This window comes from Empidonax traillii, unplaced genomic scaffold (genome assembly GCF_003031625.1).
Source record: "Empidonax traillii isolate 1590-97213 ecotype Southwest subspecies unplaced genomic scaffold, ASM303162v1 scaffold751:size306445, whole genome shotgun sequence".
Taxonomy (NCBI): domain Eukaryota; kingdom Metazoa; phylum Chordata; class Aves; order Passeriformes; family Tyrannidae; genus Empidonax; species Empidonax traillii.
The window spans coordinates 170,910-190,987 of record NW_020955944.1 but is presented as its reverse complement, the minus strand read 5'-3'; the positions used below and the strand labels follow the sequence as shown (position 1 = coordinate 190,987).

Genomic DNA, 20,078 nt, shown 5'->3' with positions numbered 1-20,078 from the left:
AATATTCAACATAATGATACTTTCTTTTTTTAAGTGAAAAAATATGTTCATTTATTTTTTTCTGTGGTGGATGTTATTTGAAGGGGGTTGAATCAAACTGAGTTAATATATCTAAGTCATGCAAAGAAAACACATATGGAACAATCGGAATATAATTTTCAAAACCACTTTTCAAAGAAACATCTAATGAGTTTCTCCAGGATTTTAAACTCCTATGTGAAAGGAGTTTGTGGAACCTTTCCAAAGCAAACCACTGTTTCCTTGCTGCATCTTTGTTCTGACTTTCAAATAATAGCAGAAAAGAGGGTGCTAGTCTTCTGAAACTTGATTTGATTACATTTCTTATGAGATATGTATATGTTGGTTCACTACTGTCAGTTGAAAAGCCAGTTGGTTTTTTCCTAGGAGTCTTCAAGGAATGCTGTGGAAGTGGTACCCTCTTTTCTTGCCAATATCTTTATTGTTGAAGAAGCTCTCCAGCAAGAGGGTTTTTTTTTTACTTCTCTGTAATTGTCACTCAGCTGGAGAACCTTAAAATTTTACCTGTTCTGCAAGAATTTTCTTGCCCTGAAGAGGAAATTACACTGTTGGTATGTCTGCATAATAGTGTGGGTATCTCCACACAGCTGAGTATATCCAAATTCTTGGAGCAGTATAAACAAGCATGGGTGGATTATCACGTTAGTGTAGTTTCCATTTTTGGAGCTACCTCATTTCTACCTATCTAATTCATAGATATATAATGGAGATATTTACATACTAATGAATTATTCATGGTAAACATACCCAGAGCAGCAGATGTTCCCGGTCTCATGGTCCCAGTTGTCTGTGACATGAAACAACAATGCCAGTATTTTGTTTTTACGGATGCCAGTTGAGGTTTGAACATCGTGGGAGAGAAAAATATCAGGCAGCCACACAGCCCCCACTACCCTGGGAAGACCTTATGTCAGTGTGAGGAAGTATACATGTATATTCAGGCACACTCTCATTACATGGCTGGAGATGCATCTATGATTTTATTCATGTGATGAGTAGGTATCTTGTCACATGGAATAGGAGAATTTGTGAGCCTCCTGTGAATCTGGAAACTCCTGTGAGCTCTATGGCTGGTACTTTGGGCTAAATCTGGTCAGGAGGCCTTATGTTGTGGAGCTGTGTTGACCTGCCTGACATGAACAGATATAATATGTTCCAGGAAGAGCAAATAGTAGGATTCATATTCCCTACCCTAATTTCTTGAAAGTTTGACATCGTAAGTGTGAATTAATAACTGTAGATACTCTTAAGGATAAATGGAGAAGAAAAGGCTTTCTCTGAAGTGATTTTTTCTTCCCTGCGATAGTTCAGGTAACTTTTCTACTGAATCCCCATCTAGATTTTAGAGTAACTTTTAGGTGTCTAAATTTAGATTATTTTTTAAATGTTTAGCCAATTTGCTTGGGCACATGTGTCTTATGGTGATGTTACAGGAAGCATGTTTGACCATTTAAATCAGTTATTTGAAAATGAAATTGCAGAGTGTTCTTTTTACTCAGCCACTGAGCCCTTCTATGAGAGAAGACAGGAAGAGAGAAGTATATTAAGGCAGAAAGAAGGAAGTTCAGCTATTTGCCAGAGATAGCACAGTAGCTCCAGCCAGAAGACCAGATCCACCAAGTGATGAACAACATAATGTTCTGGAGAGAGTACTGGATTTAACAACTGATTACCACAGATATATAATGTGCAGACACCACACAGAGTAGTGTAGGTGTATTTATCTATCCCTAGAAGAAAAATGTTAGATGTTTTCTAATTTGTATTCCTGAAGTGCATATAAAAATAGTTAAATTAATGTGGAATTACTTTAAATGATTGTAGTATAAAATTCTTCATTTCTTGAAGAAAAACAATTTACTTTTTATCATTACAAGATAAGTGGATTGTTTTTGTGTCAGGTATAAAAATGGACACTAATACCCTCATTGCAGAAGAACAAGGAAAGGTTCTGAATTTGTTTCCATTCTAATGAAATTCCTTATCCAAGATATATCGTTCATCTCCTGTTTATCTTGAAAATTGGCCTGAGTTGGTGATGTAGATACATGAGAAGAAAACCACTATTGTGTTTTAGGTCTATCACAGTTGTAGTTTTGTACCTTGGTTGAATCCAGAAATTGATAGAAACCAAGTAATATAAATAAAATAACCTTGTATAGAAGTCCTGCTTGGTGTTTAACTAACAACTACTATTTACATAAGAGGTTTTGTTTTAAAGTTCTTCTGAAAATGTTACCTACTTTCAGTGTTATTAGTGCTTTGTGAGGAAGAGAGATATTGATTTACAAATGCTGTGATGCTATTTAAAGTTTGTTCAAGGATATACGGCTTAAATAAGAAACCCATGCTACTTGCAGAATTTTTAAAACTATGTAATAGTATGCTTCATCCAACATCATCAGTGCACTGTATCCATGAGTACTGTGGAAAGTGGAAGCTAGAAGTGACTTTGAGGAGACAGAACAGCTTTGAGTATTAAAGTATCCTGACTCGCTAACTAGATTTTATTGTTCTAATCGAAATGTATGTGTAGAACTAATATTAAAAAGACATGTTTCTTATCACCCATGTCCAGGATATGCTATGTAGTAATCATCTTGCTTTCTGTAGAGACTGGATAAGGTACATAGCCAAGTCTATAGTGCACATAGTGAAATTCCAGCGTTAGACTAGTTTTCAGCAATGGAGTGTTTTAAATAAACTTGTGATTTTAGATTTTATTGAATAAAAAATATTTAAAGGCACTAGTATATATGATGTAGGTGATTTAAATGAAAATACCCTTGTAGCTTATGTTATAAGGACTGACCATGTTAGTCTAGAACACAGATATTGGTCTTAGTAAAGTCAGACTGGAAAATGTAAAATTCATGGTGCGGAAGTTAAAGGGAGCATAGATGATTCACAATTCAGGAATGTTTTTCAAGTTTTACATTAATGTGTGGTTTGTATTAGGTTTCTACTTCACTTTTTTTTCAGAATGTGAAATCTTGTGTTCATAAGAGAATTAGAGAATAAGCAACATGTTAGAGGTTCTGCTGAGGAAACCCTCTAACCCCATCTGTACAGGAAACCTTTAAAGCAGTGGCCATTCACTTTTGAGTTTTGAGACAGTGAAAAGTGCTGCCAGAATCGAGGCAGTTTCTTGAAACGTGTCCACTTGTTTCTTAAGTGATGGACTGAATGCACAAGCCCCTTTGCTGTAGGTTTTCTACAGCCTTTGGTTTGTAATCTCTTTCTGTAGATATGTGCTGAGATTAAATTCATCATCTGAAGACATGTCTTGTGTCCTGCATGTTTAAAAAGGTTAATGAACAAAAAATATTAACAAAAAAGATAGGTCAAGAGATAAAAATAGGACAAAAGGACTGTAAAGTAGCCAGTCCTAGGTGACTGCAGGGGTCACAAGTTTTCACAGTAAGCAAAATTGTTTCAACTTCACATGTAGGTTTCTGATCAACCACTACAAAATTAGTCTGATTATTTATCTAACTTTGTGTACAAACATAGTTATTGGAGAAAAGTGGCAATTCTATTTAGAAGGGATTTTTTTGTTTTAGTATTGTATGTTCATTTCTGTTTAAAATGTAGAAAAGTACATTTATGTATGTTATGTGATAATGAGCATTGTAGATCAGGCTTCATTGTAGATAGTCATTTTGAGAAGTACAATTTAATTAATTGAAGCAAAAATCTATTATACATTTGTCCCAGCTGGCAATTTGGAAGTAAGAGTAATAGTTTGCACTGTGAAGGGACCTCTGTAAAGACAGAAGTTTTTTTCCCAGTCCATGTGTGCAAAGTTATTTATAATAGGGGTAGGTATGAGAAGTCTGCCTCTTTGTCATCTCACAGTACTCTGGGAGTGGAAGCTGTGTGTAGAATCCAGGAGAACACTGTCTCAGTTTGCATTTAGAAAGCTACAGTCACAAGAAAGATGTTTAGATGAAACTCCTGAAAATGAAAGCTTACATTCAGTAGAAGTAGATGCCTTTCACTTCTGTGCTTGCCAGAGAAAGTGGTATTGTGTGTTTATAAAGCTAGCTTACTAAACTGAAGTCTGGCTCCCAATATTAAGAAAACGTTGGTCAAATATTTTACATCCTTGTCATCTCTTCAGCTACCACTTTATTATGGGAAGTATTAAGATTTGGATGCTGCCTAGAAGAGTTTGTTTTGAAGAAGGATTGGAAGAAAGGATAGAGGAATGCCAGACTGGGCTTCAAGCAAAAGGCTTCTTGGAGAATGTCCCAAAAATGAGAGTGGTGGTAAACCATGTGTGACTTGGGCTGAAGTTGAGAGCAAAAAGCTAGAGCGGAGAAACTTACTGGAATTAGTTCTTGCAATCTTTGACATTTGGTGTGTAGACTTAAGAGGAAGTAAATGAAAGAATTTGAAAAGGAAACTGTCTTAGTCAGGCTTACAGGCATGGAAAGTCGATTTTTATGGCAGCAGTTTAGGCCGAATGATGGGAAAGGGAAGAAGTATGTAAAAACCCAGAGTTTGTTGTAGCAAAAATATGAAGTAGTGAGAGTCTAGATGAATGCTTTTGCAATGAAAATGGAAAAGAATGCAAATTTTATGAGCTATTTTCAGTGGAAAAATCTGTCATGATTTTCTGATCACAGTGTTAAAGAAAATGATGAATTAAAAAGAATAATAATGGACCAGAAAAATAGAGAACGCTGTTCTGGTGTGACAAATCGTAGGAATGGTAGGAGTTTTACCAAGAAGGAGGTACAAGTTGTTGGGCATATAGTATGGAAAATACAGGAAGTGAGAATGAAGATAAGAGATCAGGCATAAGTATTTGGATTATATTTTAGAGAACTGGTATGTGGTGATTGCAGTAGAGAAGTGAACTGACTTGTGCCTTGAGTGAAAGAGAAGTGGATAGGAGAACATTCCTCACCTTGTATTAACAGTTGAGGTTAGGGGATAGATCTAGAAGAGTGTGCAATCTGAAGTGCCTAGACTTTGGTCTGCATCCTCTGAAAGGGAGGTTGGCTCTGTAGCCATATATATAGACATGTTTACTTAGTGACTCTATATAGCAGATTAGAAAGATGATTTATACTGGAGCACTGGAGGACACTATGCTGGGTTTAATCTAGGTCATACCTAAAATTGTCCAAGACTTAAGCATTATATAACAGTCACAGAGTACACCAAATCTGAAATAGGCTATTATTCCTGTTTTCAGTTCATGCCAAAATAGTTATGCTTGCATTGCTTTTGTTTGCAGTTGTTAAAATAAAGGGATAAACTTACACATTCACTTGCCTATCACATGCTAAGGTCATTGCGATTATTTTGGAAAAGCCAGAAAACTGAATGGGAAACAGATTTCAGGTATTAAGAGAGTTGGGAAGGAAAGCTTTTTAGGTTCACATTGGTACGATGGAATCAGAAAAGAATTGCTGTGGAAGTATCACGTTTGAAAGTTTGGATTTCCCTCTGTCTTATTTTTGATGATGGAAACGTTTCCAATCACAGAGTTGTTTGAGTCTGCATCTTTCCGTTTTCCCAGTTTGTTTGATTTGGGAATCAATAAACCTTTGGTTTCAAGTTTTGGACAGAGTATCAGTAGTCTACAGAGTTGGGAGTTTTCATTGTCTGCTTTATACCTGTATACCGTAAAACCCGCAAAATATAAACCCAGAGACTTGCTGACATCTGCATCGAAAGAGCAGCTAGAGGCAGGAATCATGAAATGAAGGAGAACTTCAAAAGAAAAAACAACTGCTTGCCTTAAGGAACACAAGAAGCTTGTGTGTGAAAGACGCATCAGACCTGTAGACCTACCAGTAGAACTGGAAGTGAGCCAGAATTCTGGCTCCATTCCTGGCAGCTTTATCTTGGAGAAAAACAATATCACTTGAAATATTTCTATGTCTAACAGCTGCAAAGATTAAAAAAAAACAACACCACAAACAACAACAACAACAAAACATAAACACAACAACAAAAAAACCAACCAAACAGATTTTCATAATTCAGTGTGGTTAAGTGTCTTAATGGTGAGATCCATTAAATAGTCTCATCAGATATTCGAGATGACCTCAGTTGATTAAAACTTAGTGCTAATAACACCGAGGCCATGGGACACTAACCCTGTAAGTGTCACTCATTTAAGAGTTGGACTCAGTGATCCTTGTGAGTCTCTTCCAACTCAGAATATTCTGTGATATCGGGAGCTTTTTGATAAGAACAGTGTTCAGCTTGAAACCATAATTTCAGTATTTAAATGATGTTAATTACAATCTGGCTAATTTTAGTAGTCGAATGAGTAGAAATTGAAGAAAAAAAGAACCTTTTTACTCTTTGTTGTTGTAGTAGTTACTGAGAGTCTTCTGGTATGTGCTTCTCAAAGTTTCCAGTCTTATGCTAGAAGCCACAAAGCATATATATTCAAACACTTTCAATTACAGTCTTGATCTTTCACCTTTAGTGCCTTTTTTAAAATCTTTTTGCTTAAATTTACTTCTGCTCAGTGTGTTGACATCATTGTTTTCTTACAGGAGTTTGTAGTTTGGGAGGGCAGGAGGGGGAGTACAGGAAACAATAGATGATATGCCAGGAGGCATGTGATGTCAGTGGGTGAGTGAAGGGAAAAACAGATGAAACAACCACATAAATTTAAAGGGAGGCTGTGAGTTGTAGTGGCACATAATGGATACCAGTGGGAATATTCTCGGATGTGAACAGTCAGATCTGCTTTGCCTGTGCTCTGATAAGGCTGCTTCCAAACCACCTCTATTCTGGAAGCCATGGAAACACAAAGTGGTCAAACTGAACATCTGTGAACCTCAGTGTCTTGGCTTCAGCGCTGCTCAGAAAGATACATTTAGCTCTAGCAGAGTTCTTTTTTTCTCTTCACCTAGCCTCAGTCTCCAGTAAGAGACTCTACTGTGACTTCATTTGTGATTCAGATTCAATATATCCTGCCTCTCAAAGCTTAGTTGAGGGACAGGAGGTACTGTGTTAGTCCAAAATCACATAGATGTTAAAACACTTGTTTTACGTCTTACAGTTTTGAAGAACAGGCTGCACAAACACAGTTCTCCAAAATTGTCTTTGGACAACTTGTTTTTTCCAGGTTGCTCCACCTCGAGGCTCCTACACATTCTCCCTGTCAGGATAATATTACTAAGAGGTTTTCTGTCTGGAGGAAAGAGTTGTGCTGGAGGTGGAAGTGCAAGAGTGTTATTCTGAGATTTCAAATAGAAACAAAAGATAGGTAGGATGCGAGGTCCTAATCTGTTCATGAGTTGGGTTCTCCATGTTACAAGATCAGTTATGAAGCTTACATAGTATTTCTCTTATACAGGTAGAAAACATTACGTACTGACAACCTTTATCAAGAGATACCCAGTCATACTATCTCAGATCTTAAAAAAACTGGAGTTTTTTTTCAGCACTTAAGAACTTTTATGTCTAAAAGGTGCTAACTAGATCCTCAACAAAATGGTTACAGAAGTTTCTGTCCTGCTTTGTATTTCCCCAGAGGCAAGGAAAGTACAAGTCAATATGTCAGATATGTTGAAGCTGTTGTTTATATAGAATGAATCTTGAGACTTATGATTGATAGGGCTCTTGTAGATGTTTTGGCCTAGTGGTGTGATTAAAGTTATGAATACTGAGAGGCAAAGCTAAGGTTTCTCATTCCCGTAATGAAAAACTGATATTCTGTCTAAGGCTGGTATTCGCACAGGCTTATGTAAAAGTAATTAAATTAGGCTGTATGCACTCATGGGTTGTTGGCTTGTGGGTTTTTTTTGCTCCAACTCAGGGTATAGGCACTCAAATAGCAAAAGGCACGTTCAAATTTGTGCAGATATTTTTGGTGTGTTTATCTGCATTGCTTGGTGCTCCTGCTGCTTTAGCTGTAACAGGAGAAGTTGAAAGGAAGCTGCAGCATGTTGCTGTTCCTTGCACATGAAGAAATTGTTATCATATTGCTGCAGGTCTGCTTCTGAGAGAATTTGATGTGCTGGTTCTCTTGTTGCAGAGGATTTCTCTTTCTCTGATTTTCCCTTAATGTGTGTGAAATGAAGCCAATGGGGTGTGTGCAATTCCTTTTGTCTGAGCGCAGAAATAACAGCATTTCTCTGGAAAGGTTTTTTTGGGGGGGTTTCTTCCCCCCAACCTCCTCTCAGTGAACAAACTGTTATGTCATTGTGCTAACATACTTTTTCTTGCGATCTTGACAATTAGATAGGCCTGTGTTTTCAACATCTCCTTCTTGACTAGTTATAATGATGATTTGGCAGTTATGAGGAAGATAATATGTTTTTATTCGATTTGCTTAAATGATGATTATGAAGAAAAATCAAATTAGATTTGAAGATGTCCATTTTAAGTAGAGTTGGGCCTTAAAGTAGAACTGCTTGGATGTCTTTCATGCTGAATAACCTCCTTCCAGGTATGAATTGTCACACTTAAATTTTTTTGAAGAGAAACTGGACGAGGCTGTTGGAGCAATAGGGAGTTAAGCTCTTGAGTAACCTCAACCATTGAGCTGTTTTGGAATTGAGTAACTTCTACAAAAGCAGGAAGGTCCAGTGAGGGCTGGTTTGCTTTTTGTTGTGAGATGGACTAGGGCTTCGATGTGTAGTGCAGTTTCAGTGAACAAAAGAAGTTGCTTTTCTCTCCACAATATGACCTTACTGTCTCTGATAAAGAAAAATGTTCCCTGAAACAAAGAAGCTGGTTTTTTTGTTTGGTTGTTTTTCTTGTAACCTGGTCTGTGTCAGGTAATTTGCCAGTTAGTGTAACTGCTAATCTGAAGGTTGTGTAAGAGTTTTATTTAGTTCCATTAGGTCCAACTAAACTTTGTAATACAGGAGCTATTATCCTGCCAGTTGTGAGGAATTTCTGTTTTATGGAGCAGTGCTGACACAAAGACAGCACTGTGCAAGCCGTCTTATAACTGAACACTTTCACACTGCAATTTAGGAGGCGTGCAGTTCAGGAAATTGCTGGCTTCTGCTGGAGCGCACTTTTACTGCAAGGAAAATTTTATTCGTCACTCAAGTAATTGGCAGTTTTAATACCTTGATAGTAATTACCTTATAAACAAACTAATGCATAAAGGCAAGGCTCTGTGACCTGTTATCTAACTCACAGTCTTATTTGGGCAGTGGAACTGACACATGGTGGTGGTGTTTGTTGTTTTTTATTAAAGTAATTTGTTTCCATTTATTATAAATACTTTCAGCTAAGAGTTAAAAAATGCAGTGTACCTCTGCAGACAGCCTGAGGAATGAAACATGATACAAGCTCAGCATTGGAGAGGCTGCAAGATCACTTACCCATTCCCACATGTGGTCAGAAGGCCCATTAATCTAACCTCTGGTTCAGTTTCTGAGTTAAGACTTTTTTGTCTTGAGCAGTAGTCCCCCCACACCCTTGGAATATGTGAGCATTGTCCGTGCTATCCTAATGTGTGGCTTCCTATTTAATCCAGAGCAAGTATTTCCAGTAAAGGCAAACACATCCCAGAATCAACATTCTTGTTGATAGTTTTACTGAAAGAGCTTTTGCCTACAATCTCTAGGAGCTGGGGAAGCTTTGGAATTTTGATAGTTCGTCATACAAGGTACAGGATAGGTACAGGTCAGCTAGGACTGACTTGAACTTCCCAAAGTAACAAGGGTCATTTGAGGTAATATTTATTTAATTGGTCTGCTTTCCCCTATGTACTGTTAGCCCCCCAAAAATAACCCTGTTAATATTGCTGATATGCGTGTATGAATCTGTACATGCAGCTGAGATGGAAAAAACGGTAGATTGCTGGGTATGAACAGGAAATATGATCGCTGGAAAAAGCACATGCCATTGGAAGTGAAAGAAGGGGTGTTCCTTATAGCAGACTAGGATACCCATGTCTTTAGACAGTTGCAGACTTCTTGTAGTTGAATTGGGTGTGATGCTTAGCTGAAGTTTGACCAGATGTGAAGTCCGTAACCCCTGTAAAGAGCTCTAATAAGCAGAAATTTTGTTCTTTGCCAACTTGCTAGAAAAATCTATTGGATGAAATACTAGGTCTAATTGCACAATTATAGAGTGTTTTTCAGAAGGGGTACACTGTCATCCATCTTTTCTATTCTAGCTCTGCTTTTTTTCTGGAAATTCAGTCTTGACTTTCATGCCAAGGGAGTTTTCAAAAAACCTGAAGCACTGTGTCTAGGTTCTGTGATACTAATTTGCTTAAAATAGAAAACAACTCTAATTTGATTTCATTACAGTACTGTGATGTACTGTTCCATGCAAATACCAGGCATTTCTACTGTTCAGAAAAACATGATTATAGAGTTTTACATCTTATTTTAAAAGCGATGAATTGCAGTCATTGGATTATATTGCAATTTTTTTGTTGTTTACTGGGATTATGTTTTAAGAAATATTAATGAACACATATTTAGAGTATTCCAATTTGTGATTTTAGATGGCTAAAAATTAGTGTGATGTATAGATAATGTAGTTTATTAGTTTTCTATAATGAGAAATTGTTTTCAAGTAGGGGTGTTAAGAACTAACTCTTGTCAGGGTTGTGTAGTTAACATGTGTTTACTCTGGAAATGATAGTCTTTTGTCTACTGCCCTTAAATTTCAGGACCAGTAACAAGATTGCCAATGTTTTGTCTGAACATCTGAAGCCATTTCAGAGTCTAGAAACTTTGGACTTGAGCAACAACAACATATCAGAGCTAAAAATGTCATCATTTCCATCATTACAGCTCAAGTATCTGTAAGTAAAACTAAGCATTATTTTATTTTTCTTTCAGGTTACTTTCAAAAAACTTGTTTGAAAACTTAGATTGGCAACTGTTTGTTAAGGTACTAAAATCTTCTTTTAATTAGACAGACATTAAATATTGCTGTTTTCACCTTTGCTGCTTAATATCAGCTGCTAACTTAAATATGTGAGTTGTTACAATGAGATGTATTAGTTCATAAAAAAAGCGAAGGCCATTATCCTGAGATGAAGCAAATAGATGTATCTTGAGAGAAATAATTATATAACAAAATGAATTTAAGTTCTCCGTGGATAGGCTAGTTTGAAGTTACATGGAGTTTGATAGACTTTGTGTGAATCTTTCCTAGGAATATTGCAATGCCAGAGCTATACTGACTGAGAATAAAGTAATTGTATTGCAACATATTATCCTCCTCTATTATCACACTCCTGAAGACTAGAGCAAAATGTTGGTGGTGAAATAGTATTTGACTATAGAGTAAGTTGTCGAGCTCTAAGTAATATGATAAACAAAATTCCATTTATAAATGAATAATCACTTCAAGAGCTTTATGTTTTGCTACTTGGTATAATTAAATAACTTCTACACATTGTTTCAATAGGTATATTAATAATAATCGAATAACCTCCATGGAGCCTGGTACCTTTGACAACTTGTCTACCACACTTCAAGTATTGAAACTGAACAGGAACAAAATTTCAACAATCCCTCAAAAGATGTTTAAACTCACCCATCTGCAGCACCTGTAAGTGCAAGCTACAATTGACTAATTGTTTTCAGGTTTTCCAGAGCACTGGCAGTGCTTGAACTTTAGCCTTTAATTTAATCAGAGGCAGAGTAAGACAGATACAAAAAACATTACGACAACCCTTACTAACTGCAGCATTGTAGTGAACAAAACTAGTCTTATATGTTGGTGAGATGTGAATAGTCTTTGTGTTCAAAATTGTTTGCCTATTAAAAAAAAAAAAAAAAGGCTGGAGAAGGGGTAATAGCAATATTCCTGTAAAAAAGCATGGGGAAAATAGTAAGTGAAGTAACCTTTTATAGTTTACTACAGCAGTCATTTACTTTTGTGCTTTCATGGTGAAATGAAGGAAATACATTTGCTTTCAGAAAGTATGACTGTAAGCAATATGCTTGAGTAAACAGACCTTCAGCTTCACTGATACAATGCTGTCTATAAATGTTTTACCAAAGGAATAATAAAGTTATTAAATAAGTAAGTTAATATGAAAGAGACTGGGGAATTTTTTTTAATTGAAAAACTTATAAAGTGTCCAGGAAATGGACAAGAGGATGGGCTACACTTTGCAAATACTGAATAATTATTTTCCATATCAGATAGTCAAGAGTTAAAAATTACAAATTCTCTTAGGTTAACTTTGAACATGAAAGGTCATAAGAACACTGAAATGTTAGGATGCTTGACACATCTGGAAACAATGTCTCATCTGTATACAAGTGCAGAAAGACTTAAGCCTCAGTACAAGAGTATGAGAACAGTCCTGCAAAACTCAGGCTTTGTTATGATCTTGGTAGACTTTTTGATCTTCAGATTGAATTGAAATTTTGGATGTTGGTGATATTCTTGCCTAAAAATGTTCCACTTGTTCACAACTGGTATGCTGACCTAGTTTTGTTAGGCAACTATCAGCAGTGAAGGCTGAAAACTTGTATTGTCACCTGAAAGAAGTATTCAGAGAGGAGTGTGAAAGAACTGAAGCCTGTTCTTACTCAGTGTTCTTCACTGCTTATTCATGTTTAAACACTTGAGGAGGAGTAGGGTTCTCTATCAGGTCTTTCTTACTAGGTAGGTTTTTTTATCAGGCTTCCATAGAGGAGAGCTGGAATCTTACAGAGAAAATGAAAAATAATGGTGGTATAACTATGGGGAGAGAATTATTGAGGCCTGGGAAAGTAAGTTTTGGAAGGAGAGAATTCTTCTTGATTTGGTAGTCTTAAGACTTTTCTGAAGGAGCAGATGATCACTCGTTGCCACAAGGGCCTTTTCTTAGTACTGTCTCTAATCCTATCTCTTTATACTATTTATCAGTTGTTACTAATAAATAAACTAATAATTTAGAAAATTATGACTATTTTGCAGTTTCCTGTTACAAAAACAGTTAACATTGTTCTTTGTGCCTGCATGAAGCTAGACTTCACTTCTTTCATAAGTCAGAAAGCTGCTTGGGGTTGGTGTGGGGTTTGGAGTTAAGAAAGACCAGCAGGAAAATAGAAAATATTGAGTACTGTTGCACTGTAGCTTGCCCTCCAGGTAGTTAAGCCCTATAACTCCCTCACAGGATACACATCGGTCCCAATTTCTGACCTGCAAAGGCTATGTGTAGTGGCAGAAGGGTGAGTGCCAAGACCACTTGAGAAAGAGGGAAGATGTTCTTGTGTAACTGGTTTTGGAGAAGGAGGGAGAAATGTATAATGAGTGCTTGGCTCAAGATAAAGAAAGAGAGGGGTCACCCATGATAATAATTTTTGCCTAGTTATGACAACTAAAATGTTAAGTTTTTCTTTCTGATTGATTATTGGTTGCAATTACAAGCTAACCTTAACAGCTCTACTGCTGGATAAACTGCAGAAACTTGCTTTCGCTTTTGAATTTGTGAGCAGGCTTAACCATGACATTCTAGGTCTACAGGGATTCTTTAAGTCTGAAAAATGAACTACCAAGTACTTGTCCTCAGTATCAAAAAGGCAGAACAGTATCAGCATGGTTAAATGTAACAGATTACAATAAAATATTTGATTTTTATTACTCCTTGTCTCTGTTTTATGTGCAAGAAAAGCATTTAAATAAGGTTTTCTTCTGGAGAGGGAAGAAAGGTTCTTGGCTTGCAGGTAAAATTACTGTGGTGTAACTGTAAATTTTATTGATACAGGGAGCTGAATCGCAACAAAATTAAAAAAATAGATGGGCTTACTTTCCAAGGACTTCCAGCTTTGAAATCATTAAAGCTGCAGAGAAATGGAGTTACGAGGCTCATGGATGGTGCTTTCTGGGGATTGACCAACATGGAAGTCTTGTAAGTATTAAACTTCTGCTGGGAGGTTCTGCTGATAACATAGTAAGTAGAATTGCACAAAATTAATAGAATTGCGTGATAAAATTTAGAGGTGTCTTTGAATTAAATTGTTCTGGTGTGGTTTGAAAAGCAGTAAGCAGTCAGTAGTCATTGTGTAGGGCAGCACATTCTGAATGTGTGTATACAATTCTAGATGTAAATAGAGGCTGCAGCTATCTACCCAGTGTCATGAGGTCAGATGTGGACCTGTGGCAAAGCATGCCTGCTGCTGAGTTTCTGAACCTTATGTCTCTTATCTGTTTGTGTGTGTTTATAGACAGCTGGACCATAACAACTTAACAGAGGTAACCAAAGGCTGGCTCTATGGCTTGCTGATGCTACAGCAACTCCATCTCAGTCAAAATGCCATCAGCAGGATCAGTCCTGATGCCTGGGAATTTTGCCAAAAACTCAGTGAGCTGTGAGTAGCTTTATTCTATTCCGATTTTGAAAACCGGGTACATGCCAAAGCATGAGCTTCTTACCACTGATCTGTGAATTTTTCATAACAAAGTTTCCAAGGTGACAACAACTTTTCTGTATGAGAGAGTTATATTTTGTTGAAAGAAGTTGAAGTAAACTGTGACTGCTTTATTTCACTGTGGGAGTTGTACGAAAGCTGTAACAGTCATTTTCAAATGAAAGAAATTCATTCTGCAGTAATTCGTGAATTGTTCAAAACAATTCATAAGTTGTGTGGTCCAAAATGGTGTAGTATGTTTTGTGATAACTGTAAGGGAAAAAAATGTGCTCCCCCTAAAAATTCACCTGGGTTGATTTGAGTTAAATAAGCACTGCAGGATGAACATTAAAATGCTTTTTTCCCCCTTAAATTTGCAGAAATTTGACATTCAATCAATTAGCAAGGTTAGATGATTCAAGCTTCATTGGTTTAAGCGTGCTGGTTGGACTGTACATTGGAAACAACAAAGTAAATTACATTGCTGATTGTGCCTTCAGGGGACTTTCCAGTCTACAGATTTTGTAAGTTGACAAACTCAATTTGTAAGGTTAAAAACCTTAAGAAAAACCCTCAGTGTTTATAGGTTAGTTCTTTTCCTTGTGAAATATACAGGAACCTTTTGTTACCTTTCCCTTATCAACATGTTTTTCTTACAGTAAGATTTCAGAATAGTTGGGAAAGGGAGGAGTTCATCTTTTCTTAAGGCTGTGCACAATGGATGGTGGTAATTATTATATGAATTTTCAGTAGCATTATTATGGGAAAGGCATGTCTCCATTTGAAGGCAGTGAGCAGCACTGTTACCCACAGCTGTAGGGATCTGGATCATAGATGTGTCTTAACTGGATCAACATTTTCCCTTGTAGTACAAATAAAAAGACAAAACTCTGTATTACTATGGATGCTGATACTTGTCTTGACTGGACAGTTGCTCTAAGCATTTGAGCATGTTTTGAAATAGCATTTCTTAAAGAAAGGGGAAGAACAAAGTAAACTAATCTAAATATATTCTGCTTCATTAAAATCATCCTATTGCATACAATTGACCCATCTGTTGGCCAGATGAGCAAAATGATTGCCTTTCCCTCTAGGTTTTGAAAAAGATGCTAACGCTTTACTTTCAGGGGTTTGCTCACATACTAATACTTTGGGTGGCTAGCACAGATGCTATTCAAAGGGATGGATGCTATGTCTTTTTAAGAATACAGGGAGGTGTAGATCATAAAGAGAGGAAGTCAGAGAATTGTGAGTTGTCTAGGAATTGTTTTCCTCCCAGATTTTTCTTTCTCCTGTAGTCCCACCCTGTTGGCTCTTTGCTGAACACCACTCTATACACAAATCTCTAATGTCTTTATGCTTCATAGATAATTGAGTTTTGTGGATGTTTTGGGATGCAGAAATGATTCTCTGTTCTCTGTGTGTTAATATTATGAACTTAAAAAGACATGATTGTGTTTTGGGGATGGTCCCTTCCCATCCTGTGATGCTCCTTGTCTTGTGATAGTCCTGTATCTGAATAGCCTTAGAGGGGATTGAGGGTTTGTTTGGTAATGATTCTGAAAATCGTTGAGTTTGTGATCTTTTTAACCATCAGTTGGAACAGTACGAAGAATCAGTGTCTCAGTAAAAATTGAAATAATTAGTCAGAAAAAGTTTCTCTTAAGAAGCACAAAAACCAACTACACAAAAAAACAACCTACCAGAAAGCTATTTTAGAAATGTTGTGTTTTTTTTTTTTTTTAATAAAATGTGCTGTGGAAGAATTATATACCTTGTTCTTTTTAATAGCTTTTGTGGTTTGATTTTCCCATGCCTCTTAAACAGGGATCTGAAAAACAATGAAATATCATGGACTATTGAAGATATGAATGGTGCTTTCTCTGGCTTAGATAAACTTAGGAAGCTGTGAGTATTGCTACAATATTTGTATATCATCATTTCTTAAAAAGATTAGCTTAGATTGTGTGTGTTTCGCGGGCAAACCCAACACTTAATGATGTTATATTGTCCATAGCTGAGATGATTCTTTTTCTCCCTTACCATTTTGTTGTAACAAGATGTTCCTTTTCTAAAAAAAGAAATTCCAGATTTTTCAAGTCAAACTAATCTGAAATATTTTAATTATTATTACTACTTCTGGAAATATTTATCAAAGAATGAGGCTTTCCCATAGTACAAAATAGTAAGTATATCCTATGACAAAGGCATAGTGACAGAGATAGTCTTCGATAAAGTAATGCAGTGTCCAATTGAAGTGGCTTCATTGCAGTGAGATTTTCAAATGCAGATCTATGAAATAAAAAGATGTTTATGTATATATATTTAGAATAATCCATGTCACTTAACTCTGCACCTTAAATGTCTTCTAAAATTATTGTAAAATCTAGATATTTATTCAAGGGGAATAAATTACTATCTTTTACATGTGAGACATTTTGCTGCATTGGAGAAGGCTGAATAGTGAATATTAGTTGCTGTTTGGAAACAAATGCCAAAACCACAATTATTCAGCTTAAAAATAATTTTGATTTAATTTCATCTTCTCTGCATTATGTCCTTAAATATTTCAGGATGCTCCAAGGAAACAGGATAAGATCCATTACAAAGAAAGCATTTTCTGGTTTGGATGCACTTGAACACTTGTAAGTAGTAGAAATTGACATTTAACCCAAAATTGGAAAAAATAATTTTTATACTAATTGAAATAAAAGCAGCACTTATAAGCTTTACTTGTGACTTTGGATGAAATACACTTACCATGGTTGCTACTGTGATCTTTAGAAGGTTTTTCAGTTTTAGAGTTATACTGAGTATTTTGGAATTAATGCAAAAAGTATTGTGTATTAAGCATGCTATAAAACTCCTTAATTGTGTCTTGTTCACTTTTGAGCTTGAGGATCCTTTGTGTATCACTAAAATTGCAAACTGTTCCTTGAGTCTTAAATATATTCAGTTTAATAAATTACTGCTTTCCTCTAATGTTATTTTTCTTTTTTTTTCCTAGAGATCTGAGTAACAATGCGATAATGTCGGTTCAAGGAAATGCATTTTCACAAATGAAGAAACTCAAAGAATTGTAAGTTTCTGTCAAAAGGCATCACCTCTATTAAATGTATATATATTGATAAATACATAAGTAAAAACCTTATAAGGTGTCACCTAACGCAGTGATAAACTCATGCTGTAATCTGTCTGAAGTCACGTATAAAGTTTATGTCAGTGTTTTGGGTTCCTTTATTTTTTATATGATAGGTGTATTTAAGTGAGAGAGTGTAGGATAGGAGGCATTTGTTTTCTGCTACATTTGGTGTCTATAAAGTCCTTATTTTAAATTGACTGATCTCTGAGGGATTTTAAATAATGAAGACTTTGATGTAATATGCTATAAGATCAGCAGTACTATCACTGAGCTAAAACTTATTGGACCAGTGAAATACAGTGCTGTAATTCTTTTGTAAAGACTTGGTTGTCAGTGCTTGTAATTGGGTCCTTCTGTCCTGTAGTAGCAAAGGGACAGATCTTCAGAGAAGTCGTGAAGTGGTCACTGGGAAAAATGTATTCTAGTGAGGATTTTCTTTTTGTCCTCTTACCATTTTTTTCTGTTGGTTGATGCGGAACAACACTGTCACTGTTCCCTGTGTTTTAAGTGCAGCTAATTCTTCCTCTTGCATCTTGTGTCTTCTCTGTTATTATCAAACTTCTCTACTCAAACCTGTTGCTCTTAACTACTCTGTAGATAATCTGTCAACAGACTAAAGAATAACAAAAAGATGCTGCTCTCACAAGTAGAAACTGCTTGAAGCTTGTCTGGAGCTTTTCATTTGTGTTCTCCAGACTCCTATCAGGTATCATTAGAAGCTGACTCTCTGTTCCATCTTACAGAATTACTCTTATGTTGAGTGCTGTAGAGAAAGTAGGAAAGAACCTTGCATATTTCATAGACTCAGAAAACAGCCCAGGTTGGAAGATACCTCAAAGGGTCATCTGGTACAACCTTTCCTTGAAAAGGGCAGCTAGATGAGGTTATCTAGAACCATGTGCAGTTGTGTCTTGAAAGCCTCCAGTGCTGGGCATTCCACCATGTCACATGTTGTTCCAGTGTGTGATTGTTCACACTGTAAAATATTTTTTTCTTGTTTGTAGACAATATTTGGTTTATTTGAAGTTCAGTTGGATGTTACCCATATTGTGCTGTAACTTCTCTAGGAAACAGCAGCCATGGTTCTACCCATAGCCAGGGATTTTTTACCTTTCCTCTTCCTTGAGTTGGATCTGGTTTTATGGCCTGATTAGTTTGCTCAGCCAGCTTCAGGGCAGTTGCTAGTTTGGCACAGGAGAATTGGGAGCACAGTGCTGACAGTTAGGAATTGATACAGATGATCTGAAGAGTGATCAAATGTGATGGAAAGACAGGCTAACACAGTGCCAGGAGGTGTAAGATGCTCTAAGATACTAGACTCTAAAAGCTTTATATTTAGTATAACTTCATATCTAGTATTTTTATTCTGAGGCCCCTAGATATTAAATATGAAAATAATATGACAGATACCTACCTGCTTCGTCAGGACAGCAAAACATCTGTGGTTTCTCTGCTCATAAGAATAATAAGAATGATTCTAGAACTTCAGTGAAAGATGACCTGTTTCATCTCAATGTAAATATGGTGAGCTGGCATCCCTAGGTTTTTATGCAGTGCTAGCATGAGAAAAGAGCTCAGAGTCACTCTTCCTTTTCTTCAAGAAAAAAAAATCAAGAATTACTACGTCTTCATTTATCTCTAAAGCTTTATATCTCCCTAGATCTAGAAATTATTTTTGCTTTTCTTTGAAGAACAGGTGATACTTGAAGAGAGGTATTTTACAACTGAATGTGGAGTTTTAATATATTTTTAAAGGGTGATTTTGAGTTTTCAGCCAAAACCAAGAGCTCTTCCTGCTTTAAATCCTGATTCTAGATGCTTACCAGAATATTTCTTTGCTTTTTTAATTTTTCACTATGTGAGTATAAATATTCCCACAGGTTAGGTAAACTGATAACAAGTTCTGCACAAGTTATTTCAACAAGTTACTATTCTCTGTCTCCCCACTCCCCTTTTTAAAGATCTTCGCCAAGGTAAATTCTGACTCAGAGGGAAATGAGAGAATAAAGCTGTCTCAGATGTTGACTTCCAGAGTGCCTGCCTTCTGGACTGTTCTCCTGTGAGGCCATTCCACGTGTCATACTGCTGACTGTACTTTTGTACCTGAGACAGTACAAATATACCTGTTTGCCTGAACTCATATTTGTAGCAGAAGCTGGGAGTTCAGGATAATGTGTCTGTTTTGTGGAATGTAGAAGTCATGACAACAGTGTCACTACACCTGAGCTGAACAATATTGCTGTCTTTTCTCTTGTGATACATGTGTTCAGCCTAAAAATTTGTTTTGTTACTAATGTGTGCTCTTACAGATCTGTATTACAAATAGAAAAACCACCTTTGAATGCAACTGCTTTCTTTCAGGCACTTCAACACATCAAGTCTCTTGTGTGACTGCCAGTTAAAATGGCTACCACAGTGGATGTCAGAGAACAGCTTCCAGAGCTTTGTAAGTGCCAGTTGTGCCCATCCTCAGCTGCTAAAAGGGAGAAGTATTTTTGCTGTCAGCCTGGATGGGTTTGTCTGTGGTAAGTATAGCCTCTATTTCTCATTCCATAGAACAAATTTTGCTGTATGCTCAGTTTTGGTTGTAG

The 20,078-nt window shown here is 36.4% G+C and overlaps 1 protein-coding gene across 3 annotated transcripts in view; it reads left to right on the top strand.

Moving 5' to 3' along the window:
• Window positions 1-20,078, top strand: part of LRIG3 (leucine rich repeats and immunoglobulin like domains 3) — a 43,140-nt gene that overhangs the window by 10,387 nt on the left and 12,675 nt on the right. For all 3 annotated transcript variants that reach the window (XM_027900816.1, XM_027900817.1, XM_027900818.1), the window contains 9 exons: window positions 10,661-10,795; window positions 11,407-11,550; window positions 13,703-13,846; window positions 14,163-14,306; window positions 14,726-14,869; window positions 16,173-16,253; window positions 16,919-16,990; window positions 17,353-17,424; window positions 19,849-20,012. In XM_027900816.1, coding sequence (XP_027756617.1) covers window positions 10,661-10,795; window positions 11,407-11,550; window positions 13,703-13,846; window positions 14,163-14,306; window positions 14,726-14,869; window positions 16,173-16,253; window positions 16,919-16,990; window positions 17,353-17,424; window positions 19,849-20,012 — 1,100 coding nt within the window. The remainder of the gene's footprint in view (window positions 1-10,660; window positions 10,796-11,406; window positions 11,551-13,702; window positions 13,847-14,162; window positions 14,307-14,725; window positions 14,870-16,172; window positions 16,254-16,918; window positions 16,991-17,352; window positions 17,425-19,848; window positions 20,013-20,078) is intronic.